This window comes from Macrosteles quadrilineatus, unplaced genomic scaffold, assembly GCF_028750875.1.
Source record: "Macrosteles quadrilineatus isolate MER2022 unplaced genomic scaffold, UCM_ALF_1.0 Scaffold_51__1_contigs__length_872494, whole genome shotgun sequence".
In the NCBI taxonomy this organism is placed as follows: Eukaryota; Metazoa; Arthropoda; class Insecta; order Hemiptera; family Cicadellidae; genus Macrosteles; species Macrosteles quadrilineatus.
The window spans coordinates 235,305-259,318 of record NW_026542644.1 but is presented as its reverse complement, the minus strand read 5'-3'; the positions used below and the strand labels follow the sequence as shown (position 1 = coordinate 259,318).

Genomic DNA, 24,014 nt, shown 5'->3' with positions numbered 1-24,014 from the left:
TATAAATCTTTGATAAATGTATGAGCTAAAAAAGTCATAATTCCTATTTCTTTTAAGTGTTCTTTAGCGGATTCTTTTGATTTTAGTTTTAACATGATTCCAATTGCTTTTATCTGAAGTTCCAGAGTGCTATTTAGATCCAAATTTGATGTGCCCCCATAAAGACACAACCCAAAAGTAATGTGTGATTCGACTGAGGAATAATAGACAATTTTAAGGTTTTTAAACTACAAAATTTTGACATCTGTTTTTAAGGCTATAGTGGAAATTTAAGGCATTTAATCAATAAAATCCTAACTCTAAACTTCTAATGAAATTGTATGCTAATTCCTGAGATAATTGACTGCCGTTAAAAACACAATTAATGACAGGAAATGTATCAACAAAAGTAAAATTATGCTTGTGCTTATGACCTAAGTTGAGTAGTGTTTGTTGGAGTCCTGACTTCTTATGTTGTCAAATCTTTTGGTAAATAAATTAGAAGATATAAATAAAATAAAATAAATATAAATAAAAAAGAAGAATAAGTTACTTTGTTGTTGAGTTTCTACCAGTTTTATTATTCTGTTGAACTAAAAAAATATATGGTTTATGGTGTCTGCATGATTCTCCTTCATTGATGAAACATGTTTATATAAGAAGAAGAATGACATATGGTGTCTGCACGTTCCTTCTTCATAGATGTCACATTTTCATATAAGAAGAAGAATGAGTATGGTGTCTGCACGTTCCTCTTTAATTGATCAAACATTTTCATATACAGTAAGAGGAAGATTGACATGGGATCTGCATGTTCCTCTAACTTATCTTCTTCTGCCAGAAGCCTACTAACCATTGACGTATTCGACAAGCCACACTAGACGATCCCGTAAAGCTTGATCAAAGAATGAGCCGATCTTACAATGATTGGCTAAAGTTTTGATCTCAGTAATGTAATCAGTTATGGACTCACCAACATGCTGCTTTAGATTATGAAAAGCATACCTCTCCACTATCGTCTTCTTAACCTTAGCATACTTAGACTTCAGAGACTCTGCACACTGTTTATAAGTGGCTTTCGAAAATTCAACTGGAGCAAGGAGACACTTTAAGTCTGAATAAATAGTTGGACTTAGGTACACACATAAATGACTTTTCTTCAAACTATCATCGTCTATCTTCTCAATACTGAAGAAGAATTCTAACCTCTCGATGTACTGACTAAAATCTTCAAGTCCTGGATCAAACGCTGGTGCTTTAGACATTCTTCACTAGATAAAAAAATAGACATTTAAGTTATTATTTGTTATTTTGCTCGTCGCCAATGATATATTGGACAGCGAGATGCATTAGGATTTATAAGAAAGACAAGACACATGATAAAATGACGAACAACATCTTTATTATTGACCAATCTAATTCAACTTCCGTTTCTGACATCGCATACAAAGACTAGTACATTTACAGTTCCATTGAGGCCTAGGCCATAGATTAACCATACTTACATAATATATATATATATATGTATCTGTCACTTTGGTTACGTTTTGAGATTATTTTATGGCGTTGAGGTAATGGTCACGACGGTTACGTTAGTGTCGCGACTAGGTCTCCACAACATCTGACGTCTGGCTGTTTAACTTTAGAAGGCAGCCCTGCGGTAGTAATTTACTGTCATAATAAAAAATAGGTTCGTTTCTTCCCTCTACCAACACCAGGTAAACTGAGGTCTTCTTTAGTAAATTAGGTTGGTTACAATACCACCCAAATAGGCCCGTTACAATACTTGGTGTAAAATGCTAACACAGTAAAACTTGGTTGCTGTAGTAACTTCACTAATAGTTTAGCTCTTAATCCGACCCATCCTCACGCCTACGAGTTGCTGATGGCCTGATGATAAAGCTCAAGTCTACAAGGTCGCGTGTTCAATCCTACCAATCAATGACTTTTAACTCGTTGATACTGCTGCAAACCTCTGGTCTAGCCCAAATTAATGTGTAAACGGTTCCTAGCTAAAGCATAGCGTCATATGCACAAAGGTCTGGATTGCCTTGGCTATTAAGTGACACAAATGTTTTGTTGCAGCCCGAGATGGCTCACAACCACGGCTACCTATGTGAAACTCACGAGGTTATTACTCAGGACGGTTTCGTACTGAGTGTCCACAGACTACCAGGTGGTCGGGTCAGCAAAAAGAACGCTTCATTGACACCCGTCCTGCTTCAGCACGGCTTGCTAGACAGCTCCGCTGACTGGCTCATCGCTGGTCCCGGAAAAGCTCTAGGTTGGAGTCATATGTTATAGTAAACCATACTTGAATTCAGTGCTTGAAATGTTTGATGAATCGAAATTCTTATTAACAGAAGAGCTAGTTGAGTTTTTTATTTCAATATAATGACAAATAACATTTTCAGTCTTACTCTATATTCTCAGTCTTATATATTTTTCTATGTCTTAGTATATTTTTTAAGGGGATTTTTTGTCTTTTGTAAATGAATCAGAAGGGAATTGTAATTCACATACTCTTAGAGAGTACAAAATCTTTCACCAAAATTAAAGGTTGTCGTTTGAGCAGTTTACAAACCATTGCACGTACATATTTGTTCTGCTTGTAGAACGTCGCAAAAACCTTTCGGTCCCAGCTAATAAAAAGTTAATGTATTTAGTTAATGTAATTTTTTTTACTATGTACATATCTACATAATGATAGGCAAGCATGTTGCTTTGAAACCTTTTTTCTCAGCTCGTGTGCATCGCAGGGAAAATCTACGCATACCGTTTGAAAGATAGTTGCCTGTAGATGTGTAGAATCCCTGTATAAAATAAAATTGGCTCAAAAAATAAGCACAAAATTGAATTTAAAATTTAACAAAAATTAACATGAGCCTTATGGGTTGCCATGCTGATGACGAAATAGCAACGAAATAGTAACAGAAAATCAAAACAAATGGAAGAAATTCCAATCACATGTTTTATTTACAGCGTGGGGTGAAAATAGAGAAGTTTGCACAATACATATTTTTGGTTGAGTTTTCGACCACGAGGTGACCACTAGTATATATGTAATGTACACGGTTGTGTACAAAATGACTTGATGAACCTATTTTGACCCAACGGACATAAGGAAAACTAACTAAAAAGATGTAAACATTCCTTTTATTATTGAAAGAAAAACAAACTTGTATCAAAAGACAAACTAACTTGACTTGGACCAGCGACGTTCACCTTGTCGACAAGTTCCTCTTGAAGATCCTGTTCTTTTTCAGGTTCTGGTCCTGGATCAGGTTAAATATCTCAGCAAGAGAATAGTTTTGATTTTAATATTTTTATTGTAAAGGGGCAAGTCATGCATGTCTTTTTGAGTGTACTCTCTGATTTTCTGGTATAAACACTTTTTCTTTAAATAGTCAGCCCCACCGGTTTAATTTCTTGGGGTAAATCAGTGGGAGGTTCTACGTCAAAAGTGATTAGGTGTTTTTCATCAGGGTCGCCTAATCCAACTTTTACATTAGCTACACCTTTTTCATTGCAGTTGAAATGAAAATGACTGAACTTTGTGATCCCTTTAATTGTCTTCCATTTTTATTTCTAAAATATCCTAGCCAGTCAAAAATGTGAAAAAAAACCTTCACCTTGGTTCCAGTAACGGTTACCTTGTTAAGGACTGTGTTGGTTGGGTTTTCAACTATGCTGGCAGGCATTTTGCCAGGGTTGTTGATGTAATCTCTTTGACGTCCCCTATCTTCTCTACCTCACATGAGAACTAGTACAAATAGATTATTGTACCTGAGAGTCCTGTTCTGGCGGGATTTGCCCTGCTGAGGTAATTGCAGGGGTATCCACCAATGATTAAATGGATTGGCGTGTATTTGATGTAATCTCTTCTAACTGCTCTACCTCCTCCCCATGATATGCCTTAGACACTTTTATGGCTTCAGGGTCAATTTATTATGCAAAGTATTTCTCAATTTTTAGTCCCAGATTTTGAAATGCCAATTTACCTGTAAACAAATTACGATTATTAAAAATGGTCACACAAAGTAACTCAAATTAAGGGTACTGCTACTGAAAAAATTATCAAAAATTGTAAAATTATTTGTTTGAGCATTCTCAAATTAGGTCTAAACTTAAATTTATTTTAAATAAAATAATACTTGTTTTGTCATTTAAATAATAGATATTTAAATGTTTTGTGTGTAAATAAATCACTGCACTTTTTGGTTCAATTCAGAATAATATTTTAAGTGAGTTCATAAAATAAAATTGTATTAAGTTAAGCCAGACAGAGAGAGAGAGAGAGAGAGAGAGAGAGATAGGCAGACAATGCAGAGGAATGTGCTGCGTATCCTGCTTATCAGTTCCAGCCGACATGATATAGACTGACCAGTGGCTTTTCCTGTACACTGCTCCAACTCACTCAGTTACTATGCAGTCTTCATGTGAATCAAACATTATGAGGGTCTCTGAATCCCTCTAATTATTTTACCATGGGTCTCAGTATCCCATATTAAATCATCAATTATTGACTCTATTGTTTCTACAGAAGTTTTATTTAACCGTGAGGAACATTCACCAGAAGTTTGGATGCACACAGTGTTATATTTTATTTTCTCAAGAAGTGTTAATCTCCATTCCTTGCTATTAATGAACATTCGATAATTTCTTCTCTTCGAGGTCGTGAGTACATCTCTACACATCATTCCTCTCTGTCTATTTCAATTTGGACTTAAATATCTCAGCAAGAGAATAGTTTTGATTTTAATATTTTTATTGTAAAGGGTTAATTTAATTTTGTATTATTATAATATTTTCTTAACTCAAATGAATTTATTATTTTTCCAGTAGTAACTCACTGTTTAGACAGATCAATAAACTTGCTTTCTACTATTATATTAACAAATATCTATTGAACCAGCAATTATTCAGTTTGGTAGCAAAGTCAGGAATTTAATTTTTAATTCCCCTTTGTTCAAACATATTGGTCCTTCGAGCCGGATTCACTTAGTCATTTGTTAATAAATAAAAAAAAAATGTAAATTAAAATATACTTTTGAGAAACATATTAAAGGATATAAAGTAAGGTTAATTGTATTTGAAGGTTATTGTAGATTACAGTTGAGAATTTGTTTGTTTAAAGGTAGTTATCATATAAAATATTTGGTATTCATTTGGTCTTAGATTAAATTAGATATTTAATTGTAAAACGCTCATACATTTCTCCAGTATTGGATTTGTGGTTTATTAATATTTTTAAGAGTTATTAGGGTTGTTTTGAGAATTTAATCTGAAAATATTTTCTTCTGCTGAATAGTTTTTAACACAAATAAATATTGCTGATTTATATTCTACAATCTTGTTCTATGTGCTGCTGTAATATTATATACAAGCTTATTGAATCATTTTGCAAATCATGGTGTGAATTTTTTTATCTACTTTCATTCTGAATTAGTGGTGTTCTTTGTTGATTTTTTACTATCTTGAAGTATATAACACTTGTCATGTCCATACTTTTGTAAAGATTGCTCAAACATTTATGCCTTTGATTATTTAAATTTTCTCTTGGTATTCAATTTCTGAGGGGGAAAATGAATGCAGAAGATTTTAAGCGCAAGGTTTCTGCCTTGAAAAGAAAATGATCAGATAGTGCTAAGGAAGTCCAAACTATTAATGAGAAGGGTAGGGCAGCTCTCAAAGATCCTGCTCAAGTGAACTTATTCAAGGGTATGTTTAAGGTGTTAGAGAAATATTTTTCCAAATTTGAAACTCTTTGGGATGAACTTATTGACCTACATGAAGATGAAGGAAAAGTCTCAGAATTTCCTGTCGAAGCAGATCTGACTATGCAAACTAAGGCCAAACGTTATTACTACGAGGCACACACAAGCTATGAGGCACTTATGGCTCTTGTTCAGACAACATCACCTCCCTCACGCCAAAGCATTAATCCTAATGAATCAGTTATATCATCTGAAAACAGATCAAATAAAATTTTACCTCGGATCAATCTGCCCCACTTCAATGGACAAATTACAAACTTGCCTAAATTCCGTGATGCATTCTTATCAATTATTCATAATGATGCTTTGTTGACTAAAATGGAGAAATTCCATTACCTGGTGTCCTCACTTGTAGGCACAGCTTCTGCAGTTATAAGTAACTTGCCATTAATAGAAGACAATTATGACTTGGCATGGAAGGCATTGAACGACACGTTTAATAATAAACGTATGCTAGCCTCTAACTATTTAAATCAGCTCATCCAGTTTAAGCCACAGCAAGGCAAACCTACCATTGATTCTCTACAGAACTTTGTATCACAAGTTTCAGACAATATTGCAGCATTTAAACTGCTAAAAATTCCAAATGAAGCAGATTTTGTATTGTTTCATATTGCTGTTCGATTATTAGATTCTGCGACCAGAGAACAGTTTGAACTTCAACACAAAGATAAAGATTTTCCTGTCTTTGATGATCTTACGAAGTTTCTACGGGAACGATGCCTAGCATTACAGCTCGCCCTTGGAAATTCTCATCAATCCTCACTTGACAATAACTCTGCGAAGCCTAGTGGCGCTATTAAAGGATATAATACTAGATCTTCTAGCCGTGGTATGCGAGCTACACTCCTGGCTAACTCACCAGGAAATAACATGCAATCGAAAGATAACAATAAAGGTTTCACATGCTTTCTATGCAACAGTGGTAGTCATACACTCGGGAGATGTAAAGATTTTATGAATGCAACAGTTGATGAGCGACACAAGATGTTAAGAAATTGGCATGGATGTAAAAATTGCTTGTATGCCAACCACACTATAGGAAAGTGTAACTCAAAGTGGACTTGTAAATTTTGCAAGAAGAGACACCACTCGTTACTACATATTCCAACCTCAGCTGATGAAGAACCGAAAGATAATGCTACTATTGCACCAACTTCGTCTTTGACCACAACTCTTCCTCAACATAGCAACATATTGCTGGGTACTGTAGTTGCTGAGATAAAAGATGCTTCAGGAAGATTTCAACCCATACGTCTAGTGATAGACTCAGGAAGTCAACATTCCTTCATAACTCACAAATGCCTCACCAAACTTGGTTTATCGACAACTCCATATCCAAAGAAGATATCGGCTATTGGCCAGACCATATTTGATGGTGCAAAAGGCAAGGCACTTTGTCATCTGAAGCCAAAAAATCAGGAAACCCCTATCCTCAAAACAGAAGCTGTTGTGATCAACAATATTACCGTACTTCATACCTACCCAACTTCACTATGCCTTCTAACTTATGGTCGGAATATACCAAATTTGAACTAGCAGACCCTAAGTTTTGGGAACCTGGACCTATTGAGTTTTTATTGGGCTCTGACTTGTTTCCAGATGTTTGGCTTGGATCTTCGATTACTCTTCATGAAAACCAACCCAAGCTGTTTGCATCAGTCTTTGGCTACATTGCTATTGGGAGAGTTCTTGACTGTCAATCATCCGCTAGTATGAATGCTTCTTTCTTCACCCTTGCTTATGATAAAGATGACATTCATAATCAGCTGCAACGATTTTGGGAACTCGAGGAACCTGCTTCTATCCCAGTCCAAGAAAACCCAGAAGATTTAGCTTGTGAAAAGCATTTTACGGAGACTCACTACAGACTTGAGAGCGGCCAGTACGTTGTTCGCCTACCGTTTAAAAGTGAGCCAAAGCATCTTGGTGACTCTGAAAGAAATTCTCTGAAAAGACTATACAGTCTAGAAACAAAACTGACAAAGAATTCTCTACTTAAGTCTGAATACTGCAATTTCATGAAAGAATACCTTGAACTGGAACACATGAGCCCCACATCATCTACTTCAAAATATGTGATCCCGCACCATTCTGTTACTAAAGAAGATCGCTCACAGATTAAGCTCAGAGTAGTATTTGATGCTTCTTCCCTTACTGACTCTAACACGTCTCTAAACAACCATCTTATGATAGGCCCAAAGTTACAGCAAGATATCAAAGGTATCTTGACAAGATTTAGGATGTATCCAGTAGTTTTTGTGGCTGATATAATAAAAATGTACAGGCAGATTTTAGTTCATCCCTCTGATAGGGTATATCAACACATTTTCTGGAGATTTGATCCTTCTGAAGCTATTCAGAAATATGAACTGAATACAGTAACGTATGGTACTACCTCTGCACCTTTTTTAGCCTTGAGAGTCATGAAACAGCTAGCAACCGATGAAGGGACTGACTATCCACATGCAGCAAAGGCTATTCTTCAAGACATGTATGTCGACGATCTTGTCACTGGTGCTTCTACTGTTGATGAAGCCTTGAAACTCAAGGATGAAGTAATCAATCTTTTACTCAAAGGTCATTTTGGTCTAAGTAAATGGGCCAGTAACTCTCAGGAAATTTTAAATGGAATCAATCCTTCAAAACATATCACACAGATCAACCTCTCATCTAGTGAAGATTCAAATGTCAAGATCCTAGGACTTCAATGGAACCCTTCAAGCGACACGTTTGCATACCAGATTGAACAATTTACCCCTGTGTTTACTAAAAGGGCCATCCTATCAGCTGTGGCAAAGATTTTTGATCCTCTAGCCCTCCGAGTGTCACGCGTCATAAAAATGACGCACAACACACTTTGTGTAGGGTCACGCGTCACTTTTATGACGCACAAACATCGTTTACGGCGAAGGCTCTATGACTGACTGAATCGGATTGAACTGGATCGAGTTAGGTATCGTTCTTTCCGTAATATTCTAAGCTTTCTCCAGAGGTCTGTCTCTAAGCGCTATTCATTTTAGTTCCGAAAATATTGTAGCAGACAGCTGACGTGCGTGTATTTGTAAACAGCTAGGTTCCCCCGGACCGATGACTGATGTGTTTTATTACGTTTATCATTGTTTTAGTGTTAAAAATCAAAAGTAGTGATATACGTGGTGCATTATAAGAAGATTTAAGTGGTTTTGAAGTGCTGGTTGATGATCCTGAAGAAGTAGGTAGTGATATTGATGTAAATTATCAGCCAGATTCCTAGCTATGGTTAGGCTATGCATTCTTAGCTAAACGCTATGTACTGAAATCCGTTTTTCGCTCATAACTTATTTATTTGATAACTTACCTCGCTATATGATTATATATTTGTAATCCTCATTAAATTTAGAACAAAGTGGCTATTTTCAAATATTTATAGGCCTATAATTTATACAATTTCATTGAGCGCGAACTTATTTTTTTTTTGAAAATTTTCGAAATTATATTTTTTTTTACCTAAAAATTTTTTTTTTGAAAAAATGTTCCTTATGTTTTATATATAATATTGAAGCCCATGATTTTCCAAACAAAATGGTATATAGAACATTAGAATTAACATTGTTTTAAGCTTCTCAGATCCGTTTTAATAAAACCTTGCAAAGGGGCCAAAAATAGGTGGACATTAAGGCCTAAACTATGGACACTCGGAGGGCTAGGATTCGTTTCTCCTGTGATAATGATTGCAAAGTGCATAATACAAAGCCTATGGAAATTGAAGCTTGACTGGGATTCTGAAATCCCAACTAACTTGAAGAATCTGTGGAATGACTTGACTACTCAGCTAGAGAAACTGCAACATCTTAGTATTCCAAGATTTGTAACATCTGACAAACCATACAAATTGCAAATAGTAGGATTTGCTGATGCTTCCGAAAAAGGATATTGTGCTGCACTGTATCTGAGAGTTATTAGTGACAAAATAACTACAAACCTTCTAACAGCCAAAACTAAGTTAGCACCAATCAAGACACTGTCTATCCCACGCTTAGAGTTGTGTGGAGCCTACCTGCTTGCAACAATGTTCCACTCTGTTATGGAAACCCTCAGCCAATTCACCAGTAATCAGTTTCAGAAGCCTATTTTCTTCACTGATTCTTCAATTGTCTTAGGATGGCTGAATACACCAACTTACAAACTTAAAGTTTTTGTAGCAAACAGGGTTGCACATATCTTGGAACATACACCTGTTTCATCGTGGAGACATATTAAATCAGAGGAAAATCCTAGTGACAATGGTTCTAGAGGACTTTTACCAGATAAACTAACTAACTGTGATCTATGGTGGCATGGCCCTAAGTGGATGAATATGCCTGAAGATAAATGGCCAGAGTCTACAGTACAGTTCCAGCAGCAGCCCCTACCTGAAGTGAAAGCTGAACCACAAGTGCTTGTCTCAAATAGTACTGAGCCAGAGCTTATCAAGATGATGGAAAACTATTCTTCATACTACAAACTTTTACGTGTAATATCTTGGATCAGAAGATTTATCTACAATTGTCAAGCTAAACTACACAGTACTAGTCATCTTAAAGGACCCCTTCAGCCTAAGGAAATTCAAGAGTCCTTCCTATCCTGCATCAAGAAAATTCAATCACACTTTTTCTCTATTGATGGCGACAGAAGATGTGCAACTGCTGTCCTCAATAAGTTTCATAAACTTACCCCTTTCTTTGACAAACTAGGGATACTCAGGGTGGGCGGTAGGCTAAATAATGCAGCTATCCCAGAAGATCAAAGACACCCAATCCTTCTGCCAAAGTGTCATTTTACCTTATTGTTGGTAGATTATTACCATAAAATCTACCTACACCCAGGACCCAACTTGCTTCAAGCTCTGATTCAATTACGATTTTGGATACCATCACTGAGAAATATTGTCCGTCAGCGAACCTTCAAATGTCTAAGGTGCTTCAAGCTAAAGGCTGAAACCTTTTCCCCGATGATGGCTGATCTTCCTTCGCCACGAGTGAATGTAAGCCGAGCATTTTTACATGTTGGTGTTGACTTTGCTGGACCTTTGACTATGAGAGAGTCGTTAAGAAGAAAAGCAACCACTGCCAAGACTTACATCTGTGTTTTTGTCTGCATGGCTACTAAAGCTTTGCATTTAGAGCTGATAACCGCACTCTCAACAGATGCCTTTATGGCTGCTTTCAGACGTTTTATTTCTAGAAGAGGTCTTCCTGAACAAGTGTATTCCGACTGTGGAACCAACTTCAGAGGAGCAGCTAATCGTCTTCGAGAGTTAGGAATATGGTATTCCAATCAGACTACACAAGAAGAAATTCTACAGCAAACTACTAAACTGGATGTAAAATGGAATTTCAATCCTCCCTACTCCCCACACTTTGGTGGACTGTGGGAGTCGGCAGTTAAATCAACAAAGACACATTTGAGGAAGATAGCTGGAGAAACTGCTTTGACTTATGAAGAGTGGTCAACCTTGCTCACCCAAGTAGAAGCAGTTCTGAATTCAAGACCACTTTGTCCTTTGTCAGCTAGTCCAGAAGAAACTAATTTTCTTTCTCCAGGACACTTTCTTGTTGGATGTCCTCTTGTTGCTCCTCCCAAACCTTCTCTTCTTGATCTTCGAGAAAACGTCCTTACAAGATGGCAACTAGTCCACAAGATGGTTCAACATTTTTGGAAGAGGTGGCGAGTGGAATACTTGAACATCCTGCAAGCGAGAGGAAAATGGACAAGATCTTCTACAAACCCTAAAATCGGAGACTTGGTTCTTCATAAGGATCAAAATGTACCTATCTTGCAGTGGCCTCTTGGAAGAATCATCAAGACTCACCCAGGCAGTGATGGAATTGTTCGAGTGATGACTGTCAAGACCAGTGACTCTGAATTCCAACGTCCAGCTGTGAAATTGGTACCTCTTCTTTCAATCAATTCTGACCCTTTTAAGTAAGATGCTAGAAATTTCCTTTGAAATTTCGGTGGGCGGTATGTTTGAGCATTCTCAAATTAGGTCTAAACTTAAATTTATTTTAAATAAAATGTAATGGTTGGCTCTACTGACTATTGTCATTTTAGTTTATTATCATGTGTTAATTGTTTTTGTTTACTTGGAGTTGATTGATACTAATAAAATACTTTTACCTAGATTATTCTATCATGATCAATTCTGATTTAATGGGTTTAATACATGGCGCAGTCGGTATTTGCATAGTTTGGAAATTAATATACTGACACTGAAATTTAACTTTTTTACCTATACAAACATATCAACAACTTTTGTGGTATCTACCATTATCAAAAAAGTTTATCATGGCTCATACACAAGTAAGAATGCCTGAACCTTTTTCCTTCCAACCAGCGGAATGGTCACCATGGAAAAAACGTTTCGAAAGATTTAGAACAATTAGTGATTTGGATTAATCATCTGAAGAAAAACAAGTGAGTACACTCATATATGCAATGGGCCCAAAATCAGAAGAAATATTCTCATCCTTCAAAATGACCAACGAAGAAACAAAGTATAAAACAGTCATGGACAAATTTGATGGGCACTTCAATCCAAAGAAGAATATTATTTATGAAAGAGCCAAATTTCTACGTAGAAAACAAGGACTAACAGAAACTGCAGAAGATTTTGTGACAGATTTATATTCTCTTGCTCGTACCTGTGAATGGGGAACGCTTGAAGATGAAATGTTATTAATGGTCATTATTATTGGTATGCGTGATCAAGATTTGAGTGATAAACTACAATTAGAAAATAAAGTTACATTGGAATCTGCAATAACTTCACTTCGCAAATCAGAAGAATTGAAACGACAAAAAGAAGAATTGACCCTCCCATCAATCGAAGCTGTAAATAAAAATCAACGTGCTAGATATGATAATGCAATACATTCATCCAAAAGAGAAAATAGGGATCAAGGGAGATTAACGTATTCAAGCTCAAATGTCAAGAGCTATCCCAACTCTTGTATTTGGTGTGGTTCAACCCCTTCTCATCGAAGAGGTCTGTGTCCAGCAAAAGATCGCAAATGTTCTAGGTGCAAGCGAAATGGCCACTTTTCACACTGTTGTCTTCAAAACAATGTTCGAGAAATAGACTTGGATCGTTCAGATGACTTTACCCAAATCGCTAATGAACCAGACCCATCGAAAAAATTCATTGGGTGTGTGTATTCTAGTAAAACAAAAAATGATCCCTGGACAATAAATGTAAGACTTAATGAAGACACTGTCAAGTTCAAAATCGACACAGGAGCTGACGTGACAGTAATACCATCCAACATAAAGCTAAGCAAAAAAATTGCAGTCCAGCCTACCCAGAGAACTTTAAGTGCGGCTGGAGGATCGCCTCTTTCTGTTCTTGGCACAATCACTGCAAAACTCTCTTACAAAGGACAATCGTGTATGGAAAAAATGTATGTGGCTGACAAATGCACAACACCACTACTTGGCAAACCAGCAATAGAAAAACTAAAAATAATACCGGTTATTCGTGAGGTATCGAAAACTAATTTCAACAAATCTGCTAATGATTGGATCAAAAACTTTCCTGACCTTTTCAGTGGTCTAGGAAAAATGAAGGGGAGCTACGAAATTGAACTTAAAAATGATGCAAAACCTTATGCGATATCAGTTCCTCGACGGATTCCAGTACCTCTTTGGGAAAAAACAAAGAAGGAGATTGAAAATATGGTGAATATGGACGTTATAACACCCGTTGATCACGCTACTTCTTGGTGCGCACCTATGGTCGTGGTGCCTAAGAAAGATAGAACTCAGGTTCGAATATGTGTGGACCTTACTATGCTTAATAAGAATGTGTTTCGACAAACTCATCCTATTTCCATGATCTGATGGTTTTGGGGAGAACAACAACAGCATGCGTTTGAAAGTATAAAAAAACTTCTGACCTCAGCACCCCAACTAGCATTTTACGACCCTCGCTTACCAACTCTTGTGTCAGCAGACGCTTCTTCTTATGGTCTCGGCGGATTGCTTCTTCAGAAACATCATGATGGTAAATTCAGACCTGTTTCTTACATTTCAAGGTCACTTACAGAAGCTGAAAAATCATATTCAAATATTGAACGTGAAGCCCTGGCAATCACATGGGCTTGTGACAAGCTCAGAGACTATATAATTGGTCGAGAGATTGTAATTGAAACGGATCACAAGCCACTTGTAAAAATCTTATCATCTAAGAATTTGGATGACATTACACCTCGCTTACAGCGAATGAGGCTTCGCATGATGAGATACTCATATTCAGTGACATATACGCCTGGAAAACACCTTGCACCAGCAGACTGTCTTTCAAGATGCCCCATTCCAAGCAAGGAAACATATGACATGGAAGAAGAAATTGAAGCTTTTGTTCAAAATGTGGTTGAAAACATACCTACGACTGATGAAAACATAAACAGGTTACGGGAAGCTCAGCAAGCAGATCCCATCTTCAGAAAGATTGCAGTATACTGTCATACTGGATGGCCAGAAAAATCACAACTTCCATCTCAACTAGTCCCCTACTTCTCGGTTAAAGATGAGATAGGCTATCACTGATGGACAACTTACTTTTACGCAATTCTAGAATAATAGTACCATCAAGTCTTTGTCAAGAAATGCTTCATAGAATACACGTCGGTCATCTAGGAGCCACCAAATGTCGAGAAAAGGCTAGATTCAGTTTATGGTGGCCAGGAATGGCATCAGATATAAATATGATGGTAGCTTCATGCCCAACATGCATTAAACACAGAGAAAATCGAAATGAGCCGCTCATTCCTTCCGAGTTTCCAAAACGTCCATGGGAAAAGGCAGCAATGGATTTGTTCAAGCTTAATGGCAAATGGTTCATTGTTATAACAGATCAGTTCTCGAGATATTTTGAGATTGCAACTCTACAATCGCTCACTGCATCTGAAGTTATTGAGAAATGCAAGTCAACGTTTTCTCGCCACGGTATTCCTGAAGTTTTATACTCAGATAGTGGAACGCAGTTTGGCATCACTAGTGCAGAATTCAGAAAATTTGCCAAAGAGTACAACTTTTTATGCAAAACAAGCAGTCCTCAGTTTCATCAGAGCAATGGCTCAGCCGAAGCAGCTGTAAAAATTGCAAAAGCTGTTCTAAAGAAGAACAAAGGAGATCCATATTTAGCTTTGTTGTCTTACAGGAACTCTCCACTGGCCAACGGTTACAGTCCAGCACAGTTATTATACGGACGCAGACTACGGGACAATTTGCCTACCTTACCATGTCATCTGGAGAACAAGCCAGACTTCAGTCATCTCCGAGAGAAGGAGAATCATTATAGACAAAATTACAAACGAAATTACGATCGACGACATGGTGCTCGACCCTTATCAGATATGAACCCAGGAACCAAAGTTTGGATATCTGATTTGAAACGTGAAGGAAAAGTCGTAGAAAAGTTAAACTCACCACGATCTTATAAAGTACTGACGGACAAAGGAACCATAGTTCGAAGAAACCGGTTTCACTTACAACCAATGCCAAACATTCAAAAGGAAAGTTACCACAACCATCAAGCATCAACAAATAGTCAGAAGGATCATTGCCACAACCATCAACCATCAACAAGTAGTCAGAAGGATCATCGATCTGAGGAAGACAACGGTATGTGCTTAACAAACTTTTCAACAGATAACCGTAACAGTCAACCATTAACAAGAGGTCCGATGGATCATCATGAAGACATGCCAAACTTTTCAACGGTTCCTCCAAACACCTCTGGAATGTCTTCTGCTAACATAACAACCCGATCAAGACGACTTATAAAACCTCCCCAGAAACTCAACCTTTAAAGAGGGAGATGTAATGGTTGGCTCTACTGACTATTGTCATTTTAGTTTATTATCATGTGTTAATTGTTTTTGTTTACTTGGAGTTGATTGATACTAATAAAATACTTTTACCTAGATTATTCTATCATGATCAATTCTGATTTAATGGGTTTAATACATAAAATAATACTTGTTTTGTCATTTAAATAATAGATATTTAAATGTTTTGTGTGTAAATAAATCACTGCACTTTTTGGTTCAATTCAGAATAATATTTTAAGTGAGTTCATAAAATAAAATTGTATTAAATTAAGCCAGACAGAGAGAGAGAGAGAGAGAGAGAGAGAGAGAGAGAGAGAGAGATAGGCAGACAATGCAGAGGAATGTGCTGCGTATCCTGCTTATCAGTTCCAGCCGACATGATATAGACTGACCAGTGGCTTTTCCTGTACACTGCTCCAACTCACTCAGTTACTATGCAGTCTTCATGTGAATCAACCATTATGAGGGTCTCTGAATCCCTCTAATTATTTTACCATGGGTCTCAGTATCCCATATTAAATCATCAATTATTGACTCTATTGTTTCTACAGAAGTTTTATTTAACCGTGAGGAACATTCACCAGAAGTTTGGATGCACACAGTGTTATATTTTATTTTCTCAAGAAGTGTTAATCTCCATTCCTTGCTATTAATGAACATTCGATAATTTCTTCTCTTCGAGGTCGTGAGTACATCTCTACACATCATTCCTCTCTGTCTATTTCAATTTGGACTTAAATATCTCAGCAAGAGAATAGTTTTGATTTTAATATTTTTATTGTAAAGGGTTAATTTAATTTTGTATTATTATAATATTTTCTTAACTCAAATGAATTTATTATTTTTCCAGTAGTAACTCACTGTTTAGACAGATCAATAAACTTGCTTTCTACTATTATATTAACAAATATCTATTGAACCAGCAATTATTCAGTTTGGTAGCAAAGTCAGGAATTTAATTTTTAATTCCCCTTTGTTCAAACATATTTCTTATTCTTTTTAAGTTATTTTTTTGGTTGTGTTTTTGCTGTTAACAGATACTGAAACACAATATGCCCATTTTTAACGGAAATAAATAAAAATACCCCCATTGCAATAAACCTGCAGACTAAGCGAATATCACATTTATTATCTATTTAATTAGAATTAGTACTTAGATTAGCTGCAACAAGTTATTTGTTTTTTTAAGCTCTACAAAGTTGTTTGGAAATAAATTGTGAATTGTTGTGTTTGGTCACTAACCGACGGCTAAAAATAAAACAAATCCTACTTTTAGATCTACTACGCAACGATCTATGTAGTTCTCACAGTACTCTTACGGAAGATTTTATAGAACCGATTGTATGAATAAGTTTGATTTAGTAATCACATGTAAAGTAAAGTTTCGGTTTTGCAGGGTATGTTTTGGCAGACCAGGGATATGACGTCTGGATGGGTAACGCTAGAGGTAACATCTACTCAAGGAAACACCAAACCCTACATCCTGATAACACCAGGTTCTGGGACTGGACGTAAGTTCATTTAACATTATTATGTATTGATTTTTATTGTTTGTAGTAGTAGTACCATTATTTAGACACCTATATTTTATTCAGCGTTATCGGAAAATGGTGTAGAGCTATGGTGACTGGACCTCCTTCAATGCTGTAAAACAACATTAGATTTGTGGACTTTGGTATCACAGAATCAGTCAGTAACCTCAGAGGGGTTGATCTTCCTAGGCTAAACGTAGCTTCGTCTGCCCCTCCAGTTCCAGACCATTCTGTATCGTAGGAGTCTTGATCCAGGATCTTGCTGATGTCACACAATTGCTTCACTCCTGTTCTTCTCAACGTCTATGAAGGAAATTGGGGTTATCGGCCATGATCCGACAGGAAGGCGGAAGCGCGCTCTTCCCTCTAAAATATGTACCTTATAACGTTAATTTTTGTTGTACAGATGGCACGAGATGGGCACCTACGACTTGCCAGCTGTGATAGACCACATTCTGAATGTGACCGGTCACAGACAAATCTACTATGTTGGTCATTCTATGGGAACAACCATGTTCTTCGTTCTCTGTTCCAAGCGGCCTGAATACAACGGAAAAGTAAAGTACATGGCGGCCATGGCCCCTGTTGCCTACATGCTTCATACTACAAGTCCGATAAGATATCTCTCAAGATTCGCTCATAGCTTTGAGGTAAATTTCTTGAGAAACTAGTTCCCTATTTCACGGTTGAGAAAGAAATCATGTCTTGTCAAAATTTCAGCCAATAAGATCCTTGAATTTCAACAACCAAGAAATTGGGGTAGATGATTCTCTTAAATATTCTTATTGAACTAGTTACTGGTAACCTTACGATCTTTTCGCAAGTATGAGATATTTACATAATAAATGTTATAGGACCTGAATTTCAGTACAATGCATACTTTGCATTTTTCTACGTTGTATATCTTTTTTAGATAATCTACGATTACTTTGGCCACGGGCAATTTCTACCGAGGAATCAATTTGTTGACGACATTCTCAAAGCTGCTTGTGAAATGTTCGAGTTTGAAGAGAAGATATGTGAGAACTGGCTTTTCGTCATATGCGGACATGATCCTGCTCAGTTTGAGAAGGTAAGTTAGTTGGGAAAAGAACATACTGATTATACAATTACTATATACAGGGTGGCCGAAAAGTCCCTTTACACTGAACATAAGTTTTATAGGTATTAAGTAAAACCATTCAAATTTTCTTTAATCACAAATTTATTGACAACTAATTAATAGTGAACAAGAAAATTAGTCAAAACGTCGGTGTGCATACCTCCGTGGTCTCGGCACAGCTTGATTCGATGCCATGTTCTTTTGCTCATTTGTCGCAGCATCTCAGGTGTGACTCGTCCAAACGCCGCCCTTTCTCCTTCTCTTAGCTCGTCATTTGTGACATACCGCTGTTTCCTCACCTCTTCCTTGATAAAACCCCACAGTGCGTTGTCAGCTGTCGTCAGGTCGGGGCTCCTTGGAGGCCAGGGCATTGGGGAAGGACAGTTCGCAGACCCTCGTCCAATCCATCGGTCTGGCAGGAGTTCATTCAGGCAGCGGCGAACACTCAGCGCAAAGTGCTGCAACCATCCTGCTGCAAAATAACTGTGTCCAATATTCTCCGTGCTCTTAGTTCAGGAACCAACCATTCATTTATCATTCGAAGATAGCTGTCTTGGTTAACAGTGCCCTCGAAAAAATAGGGGCCAAGCAGGTGGTCTGAAGTTATCGCAGCCCAAAGCATCACATGAGGCGGGTTATTTTCAACTTCCTCATAAAGGTGAGGATTTTCTTTCGACCAGAAATAAACATTCCGGTTGCAAGAACTGCGGTAAATCGCACATTTGTCACTAAACATGACGTTTTTCCTGTCTCTGTGCCTCGGAAAGCGTCGAAGCATAACCTGGCACGCTTACACACGAAGGTCCATGTCGTTGTCTGTTAACTCGTTGACTGACAGGGGCCGAAAGCACTTCATATCCAGATCCTTTCGCATGTGGTCTTGCATTGTTGTTCGTGGAATTCCCAGCTCTGAAGACCGTTTTCTGGTGGATTTCATTGGCGAACGTGCAACGGAAGCTTCCACAGCAGCGCAGGTTTCGACTCAAGTAATCGGTCGTCGACTTCTTGGCGCGTCGAGAACGGATCCCGTTGCAAACGTCTTCTTATCCCACGCTATTAATGTAAGAAGGACGAGAGGAAGTTACTTACCGTGTCCAGTCTACCTACAACCGCTGCCGTGCCATGTCATGATAGCGCTATCGTGTTATTTCGTGTTTAAATGTTTCGTGTTCCGTGTTTTGTTCTATGTTTAAATTATTTGATGTTTTTGACAAAAAGCTCCGACGATGTTGCAGTGCAACGAAACATGTAAGCTTTGAACAACGTTAGTTGAAATAAGACACAATTTTGGACTACTGACGGAGGTAAGCCGATATAAGTCATTATTCGTAGTCCAGGGGCTATCAGAATGAATAATATTAATGTTTGCCGGGACGGTGAAGGTTTCCCAAACCGCACTGCAAATTCATTCATGATTTCCTCCATTGTATTTCTGTTGTGAGGACACTCATGCACCCACAAAGAAGCGACCAAACGCTCCTCGACACTAAACACACTGGTGTCCGCCATGTTGTCTGACTCAGATTTGGACTGAGACTGAGGGGGCGTCGGCGTCCTTGGGCTGAGCCCGCGTGGCGGGGCGGAGGCGGGGGAGGGGTTTCACTTTCTTCCTCCACTGCGCCCTTACCCCACACAAGTCAGTTTTGGCCGTCGTTCCGTTTATAACAGTGTAAAACGTAATAACAAATTGTGTAAAGGGACTTTTCGGCCACACTGTAGTATATGATTGTATAACAACCATACTTGACAAACTCTATTGCATTGTAAAAGGAGAAATATGTTTTTATATTGAAATATAATATAGCATTACCAGTCTCGTATATAATGCCCATTATATAGGCCTACCACCTGGTTAAATTAATAAATATCAATTAGGACACGGTAAAAAAAAAGTAAATTGGAAAAACACACATTTTTTATTGTAGATGGATCATTTTATCTCTTTTTAATATGCTTTCCACTGAAGGAACTCATACCATTCATGCTGCTTTCCATTCATTGAACTTATACCTTGCCTGCAAACTACATGCAGAACTGTGTCAAAGGTTCGATGTTTTAGTTGGTCGGGAAGGAAACTCCATTATAAGCCTTTAAGATAACTGGTTTGGTCTTCTTTGGACCCGAAATTTCATCCAACAATATTTTTAATGGTTTACCTATTTGGATTTGAATTAAAAACAAATTTACTCCCTTCCTCCGCAAGACACCAATCATCTCTATTCACACTTGGACCACGGTTATTACGTAGAGTGCAACACCTGTCAACAAAATTTGTTGATCCCTGACAGACAGCTATTACCAAGGTAAACTAGTGTCGTTGAAGCTGCCATATATCTTATGGTTCCTGGAGCTCCATAATGAATGGTAAACGTGGAATGGAGTATAGTTGTAATGTTCGCCGATAGGTTGCAGCTTTACTTCCTTACTCTGTGACGTCACTCTGTAGCCGATAAACTGCATGCGTGCAGTTGAAATTTTACCCATCTGTCCTTGATCACTAGGTTTATGATCAATGGTCCTGGCTGAAGAAACAAATGATCTGTGTAACAAATTAACCAGTTGATCGATTCAACATTCATCCTTCACTCATCTTCAACCTTAAAAATACGCACCTTCTTCTGTGGTGCCGCACAAATGTAATATCATTGTAATATAAACCACATGTGTGTATTTACCCCGCCCTGGCGCCCTTCCCTAAGTTCTTCGAGCTAAACTTTTCAAGCATTTAACCAATATAGCCTGTAAGCAACACCACTAATTAATTTGTTCAAGATCTGCTCAAAATTCAGTATAAATATGTATTTTCATTTATTGCCTCTTGAGTAAAATGAGTAGCCTACAGTAGAAGAATAGTTAGAATGTCTAAGTGGCCATTTACAAAAGCCTCGTATATATTTTCTAGATATTGTGTCCTCAAAAATGTTTTATTATGTTAAAGAAACTTCTGCCGCTTATTTTGGGGCACAATCCAGCTGGAACCTCTACCAAAACCCTCGTCCACTATGCTCAAGAAATAAAGTCTGGTAAGTACTAGAATTACTTTCAACAGTTTGGATATGACAAAGAACAATGTTCTTTATTACTTCTAAAGATTGTTTCGTTGAGCCCCACATTTGGCTACCATCTGAACTTTTCACCCACCAGTTTAGGGGTTAAACCATTTTTTAGTATATTCATAGTTAAAAAAAATATTTGTAAAGAAAAAAGTAATCAACACTCTTTAATATTATTGATCTCTTTGAATGCAAATTTACTCACGCCCATATGGAATATAATTTAATATACCATAAAGGTGTGAAAACACAAAAAGTTGCCCCCTGGTGGGGTTTGAATGAATTTAATTTAATTAATTTAATATAATGACTTACAAGGACACTAATTACACAGAGCCAGTACAGTGGAATAATAGGTGTTGCGAGTGTGGGCAAGTGTAGAAAAAAAACTGCACAAATTTCACTAAATTGGTGAAAATTATATTTTTTTACCATGAAATTGGTATCATCAGCATACTAAAATAAACTACTGGTTGTTATATGTAGATCTAGGTCATTAATAAAAATTAGAAATAACAATGGCCCTGAAATAGAACCAGGAGGTACACCATAATGGAACACTATCCCATCTGGACATATGTATGTAAACTACTGTGCGCCGTTTCCTGTTTTGTAAGTAATTTGAGAGAAGACCTTTTCTCTTACACCAATTATTCTTAGTTTATAGATTAAAAGTTGATGGTCCACACAATCAAAAAAACCCCTGTTGACCCAGAAGAATGAATCTTACACAGAGAAGGAGAAGTCAAAGGGGAGGGGTATTTTCATAATGAGGACTTCCCTATACAAATGCAGGTGATGTTGATGGGTCAGGAGTGGCCACTTGCCACTTATTGACCTCGCTTATGTTCTACCGAGCCAAGCTTGCATTTTCACAATCGCAGAAAGCGTCTGCAAAATTACACGATTGGAAATTGATGATTTTGTCCCAAAACATAATGATAATTGTATAATTTTTGAAAATGGTAGTTTCTTTGTTACTACACAATTTTTCCATGACCACGGTAGATGTTTATGATTTAGCTGTGACCTGAAGCATAAATTGAAATTTAAACAAAGAAATTGTTTACAGGGAAATTCCAACAATTCGACTATGGTAGTTCCAAAAACCTTGTGAAGTACAACACCACCGATCCACCACAGTACAATCTGTCGCTAGTTACTGTACCAATATCTCTGCATTGCGGGGACAACGATCTCCTTGCCAACCTGCTTGTGAGTATGGACATGGTTAAATTATTTTTACCCATAACTATCCAAGATAGAATAATAACGTAGTTATATAAAAATAAATATTACTATTTTGCTGTTAATTTATTTATCCTAAAATAACACAAGTAGTAGCAACACTTATACCACCAGTTTTGTATATATTTCAAATTATCTGCATAGAGAACTACTTAACAATGATGTATACTTCCCACAATGTCATTGATAACAGTTTGAAAATTGGGAGGCTTAAATTAGAACTTTGCGGAACACCAGATGAAACAATAAATTCAGTAGAATACCCGTGGAATATGACATATTGCTTCCTATTGGAAACGAGGGCGGTTTTTTTTGTAAGGGTTTCATGTATAAATCCGTAATTCGCTTGTACGCTTCAACTAGGCTCATAACCATTTATACTGGCATCAATTAATTTGTTAACAGAATTACACAAATCCCTGCTCTGTAGCTGCTGTTATGTATTCTTCCATGTGTTTTTTAAATTTTTTTATAGAACCAAACAATCAAATCTCTCACCACGTCCGAGGGAAGTCAGTCAAAGTTTTTGATTACAAGAAACATATCCGATGCCGACATTCATCGCCAAATTTATTTTAGAAATTTTGAGAGTTTTAACAAGTGCTCCGTGATCATTGTCTAATTCGTCTCTGGGTGTTGCAGGACGTACAAGAGTTGTTCAAAGGTCTGGCCCAACCTGTAGGAATGTACCTGGTCAACTTTAAGGGGTGGAACCATCTGGACTTCTTGTGGGGACGAGACGCGCCAACGCTGGTATACGATCAGATCGACAAGCTCTTCAGACGCTACTCTCATCCAGTAGAGTTCTGACGGAAACTAATCCAACAGCCAACAACTCCGACAACAGTCATCTGACGACCAACCTAACGATTGCAGAGATTTCTCTGACACAGGGTCGCTTTAGAAAATGGGCTCGTGTCCAATATCACAGCGGATTTAGGTCTATTGTATGGCCTTTAATGATTTTCGTTACGTACGCTTTTTCTTCTTTTTCTTTATATCTTAAAATTAATAGGTTGTGTCAAAGAAATGGGTTGCTTATTCTTAATGTTTTGCAAACTACATAATGAGGAAGATGTTGCTTAGAAAGTATAGTAAAGTATCTTAATTTTCTTATCACGATATGTATAAATCTTGAGTCTACTTCAGTTTTAATGTACCATCATACAATAATGTTTTTGTAAATTAATATTCTTCGGTTTGTAAATTAACGGACACAAGTTCTAGTTGAGGCTCAGATTGTTGTCCTACTTTTATGAGCAAAATCTACTTAATATGTTATTCAATAAATAAAATTTATGGCTGAATTAATTCTATTTATTTATATCAATTTATTGACCGTGATTGTGTTTGCACAAAAAAATCAATATTTTAAGTAAATTCGATGATGTTAACGTTGCAGAAGAGGTACCGCTTGAAGTGCTCTTAAACAAGTCAGATACTCATAGTCCAGTAGGAAGTTGAGTATG

The 24,014-nt window shown here is 37.2% G+C and overlaps 1 protein-coding gene across 1 annotated transcript; it reads left to right on the top strand.

The window, feature by feature from the left end:
* The first annotated feature begins 1,553 nt into the window (after positions 1-1,553).
* On the top strand, positions 1,554-23,852 carry LOC129005995 (lipase 1-like). Its single transcript, XM_054435079.1, has 8 exons — positions 1,554-1,669; positions 2,065-2,263; positions 17,007-17,121; positions 17,549-17,792; positions 18,056-18,214; positions 21,183-21,267; positions 22,370-22,512; positions 23,188-23,852. The coding sequence occupies exons 2-8, from the start codon at positions 2,071-2,073 to the stop codon at positions 23,353-23,355; spliced, it is 1,107 nt and encodes a 368-aa protein (XP_054291054.1). The 5' UTR covers positions 1,554-1,669; positions 2,065-2,070; the 3' UTR covers positions 23,356-23,852.
* The last annotated feature ends 162 nt before the right edge of the window (positions 23,853-24,014 follow it).

What these genes read in the sequence shown, in the direction of transcription:
- LOC129005995 (XM_054435079.1), top strand. Translation starts at nt 2,071, where the DNA reads ATGGCTCACAACCACGGCTACCTATGTGAAACTCACGAGGTTATTACT. An exon ending in ACCAGGTTCTGGGACTGGAC is followed by an intron (nt 17,122 to 17,548) that starts GTAAGTTCATTT and finishes TTTGTTGTACAG; the next exon opens with ATGGCACGAGATGGGCACCT. An exon ending in ATCTCCTTGCCAACCTGCTT is followed by an intron (nt 22,513 to 23,187) that starts GTGAGTATGGAC and finishes TGGGTGTTGCAG; the next exon opens with GACGTACAAGAGTTGTTCAA.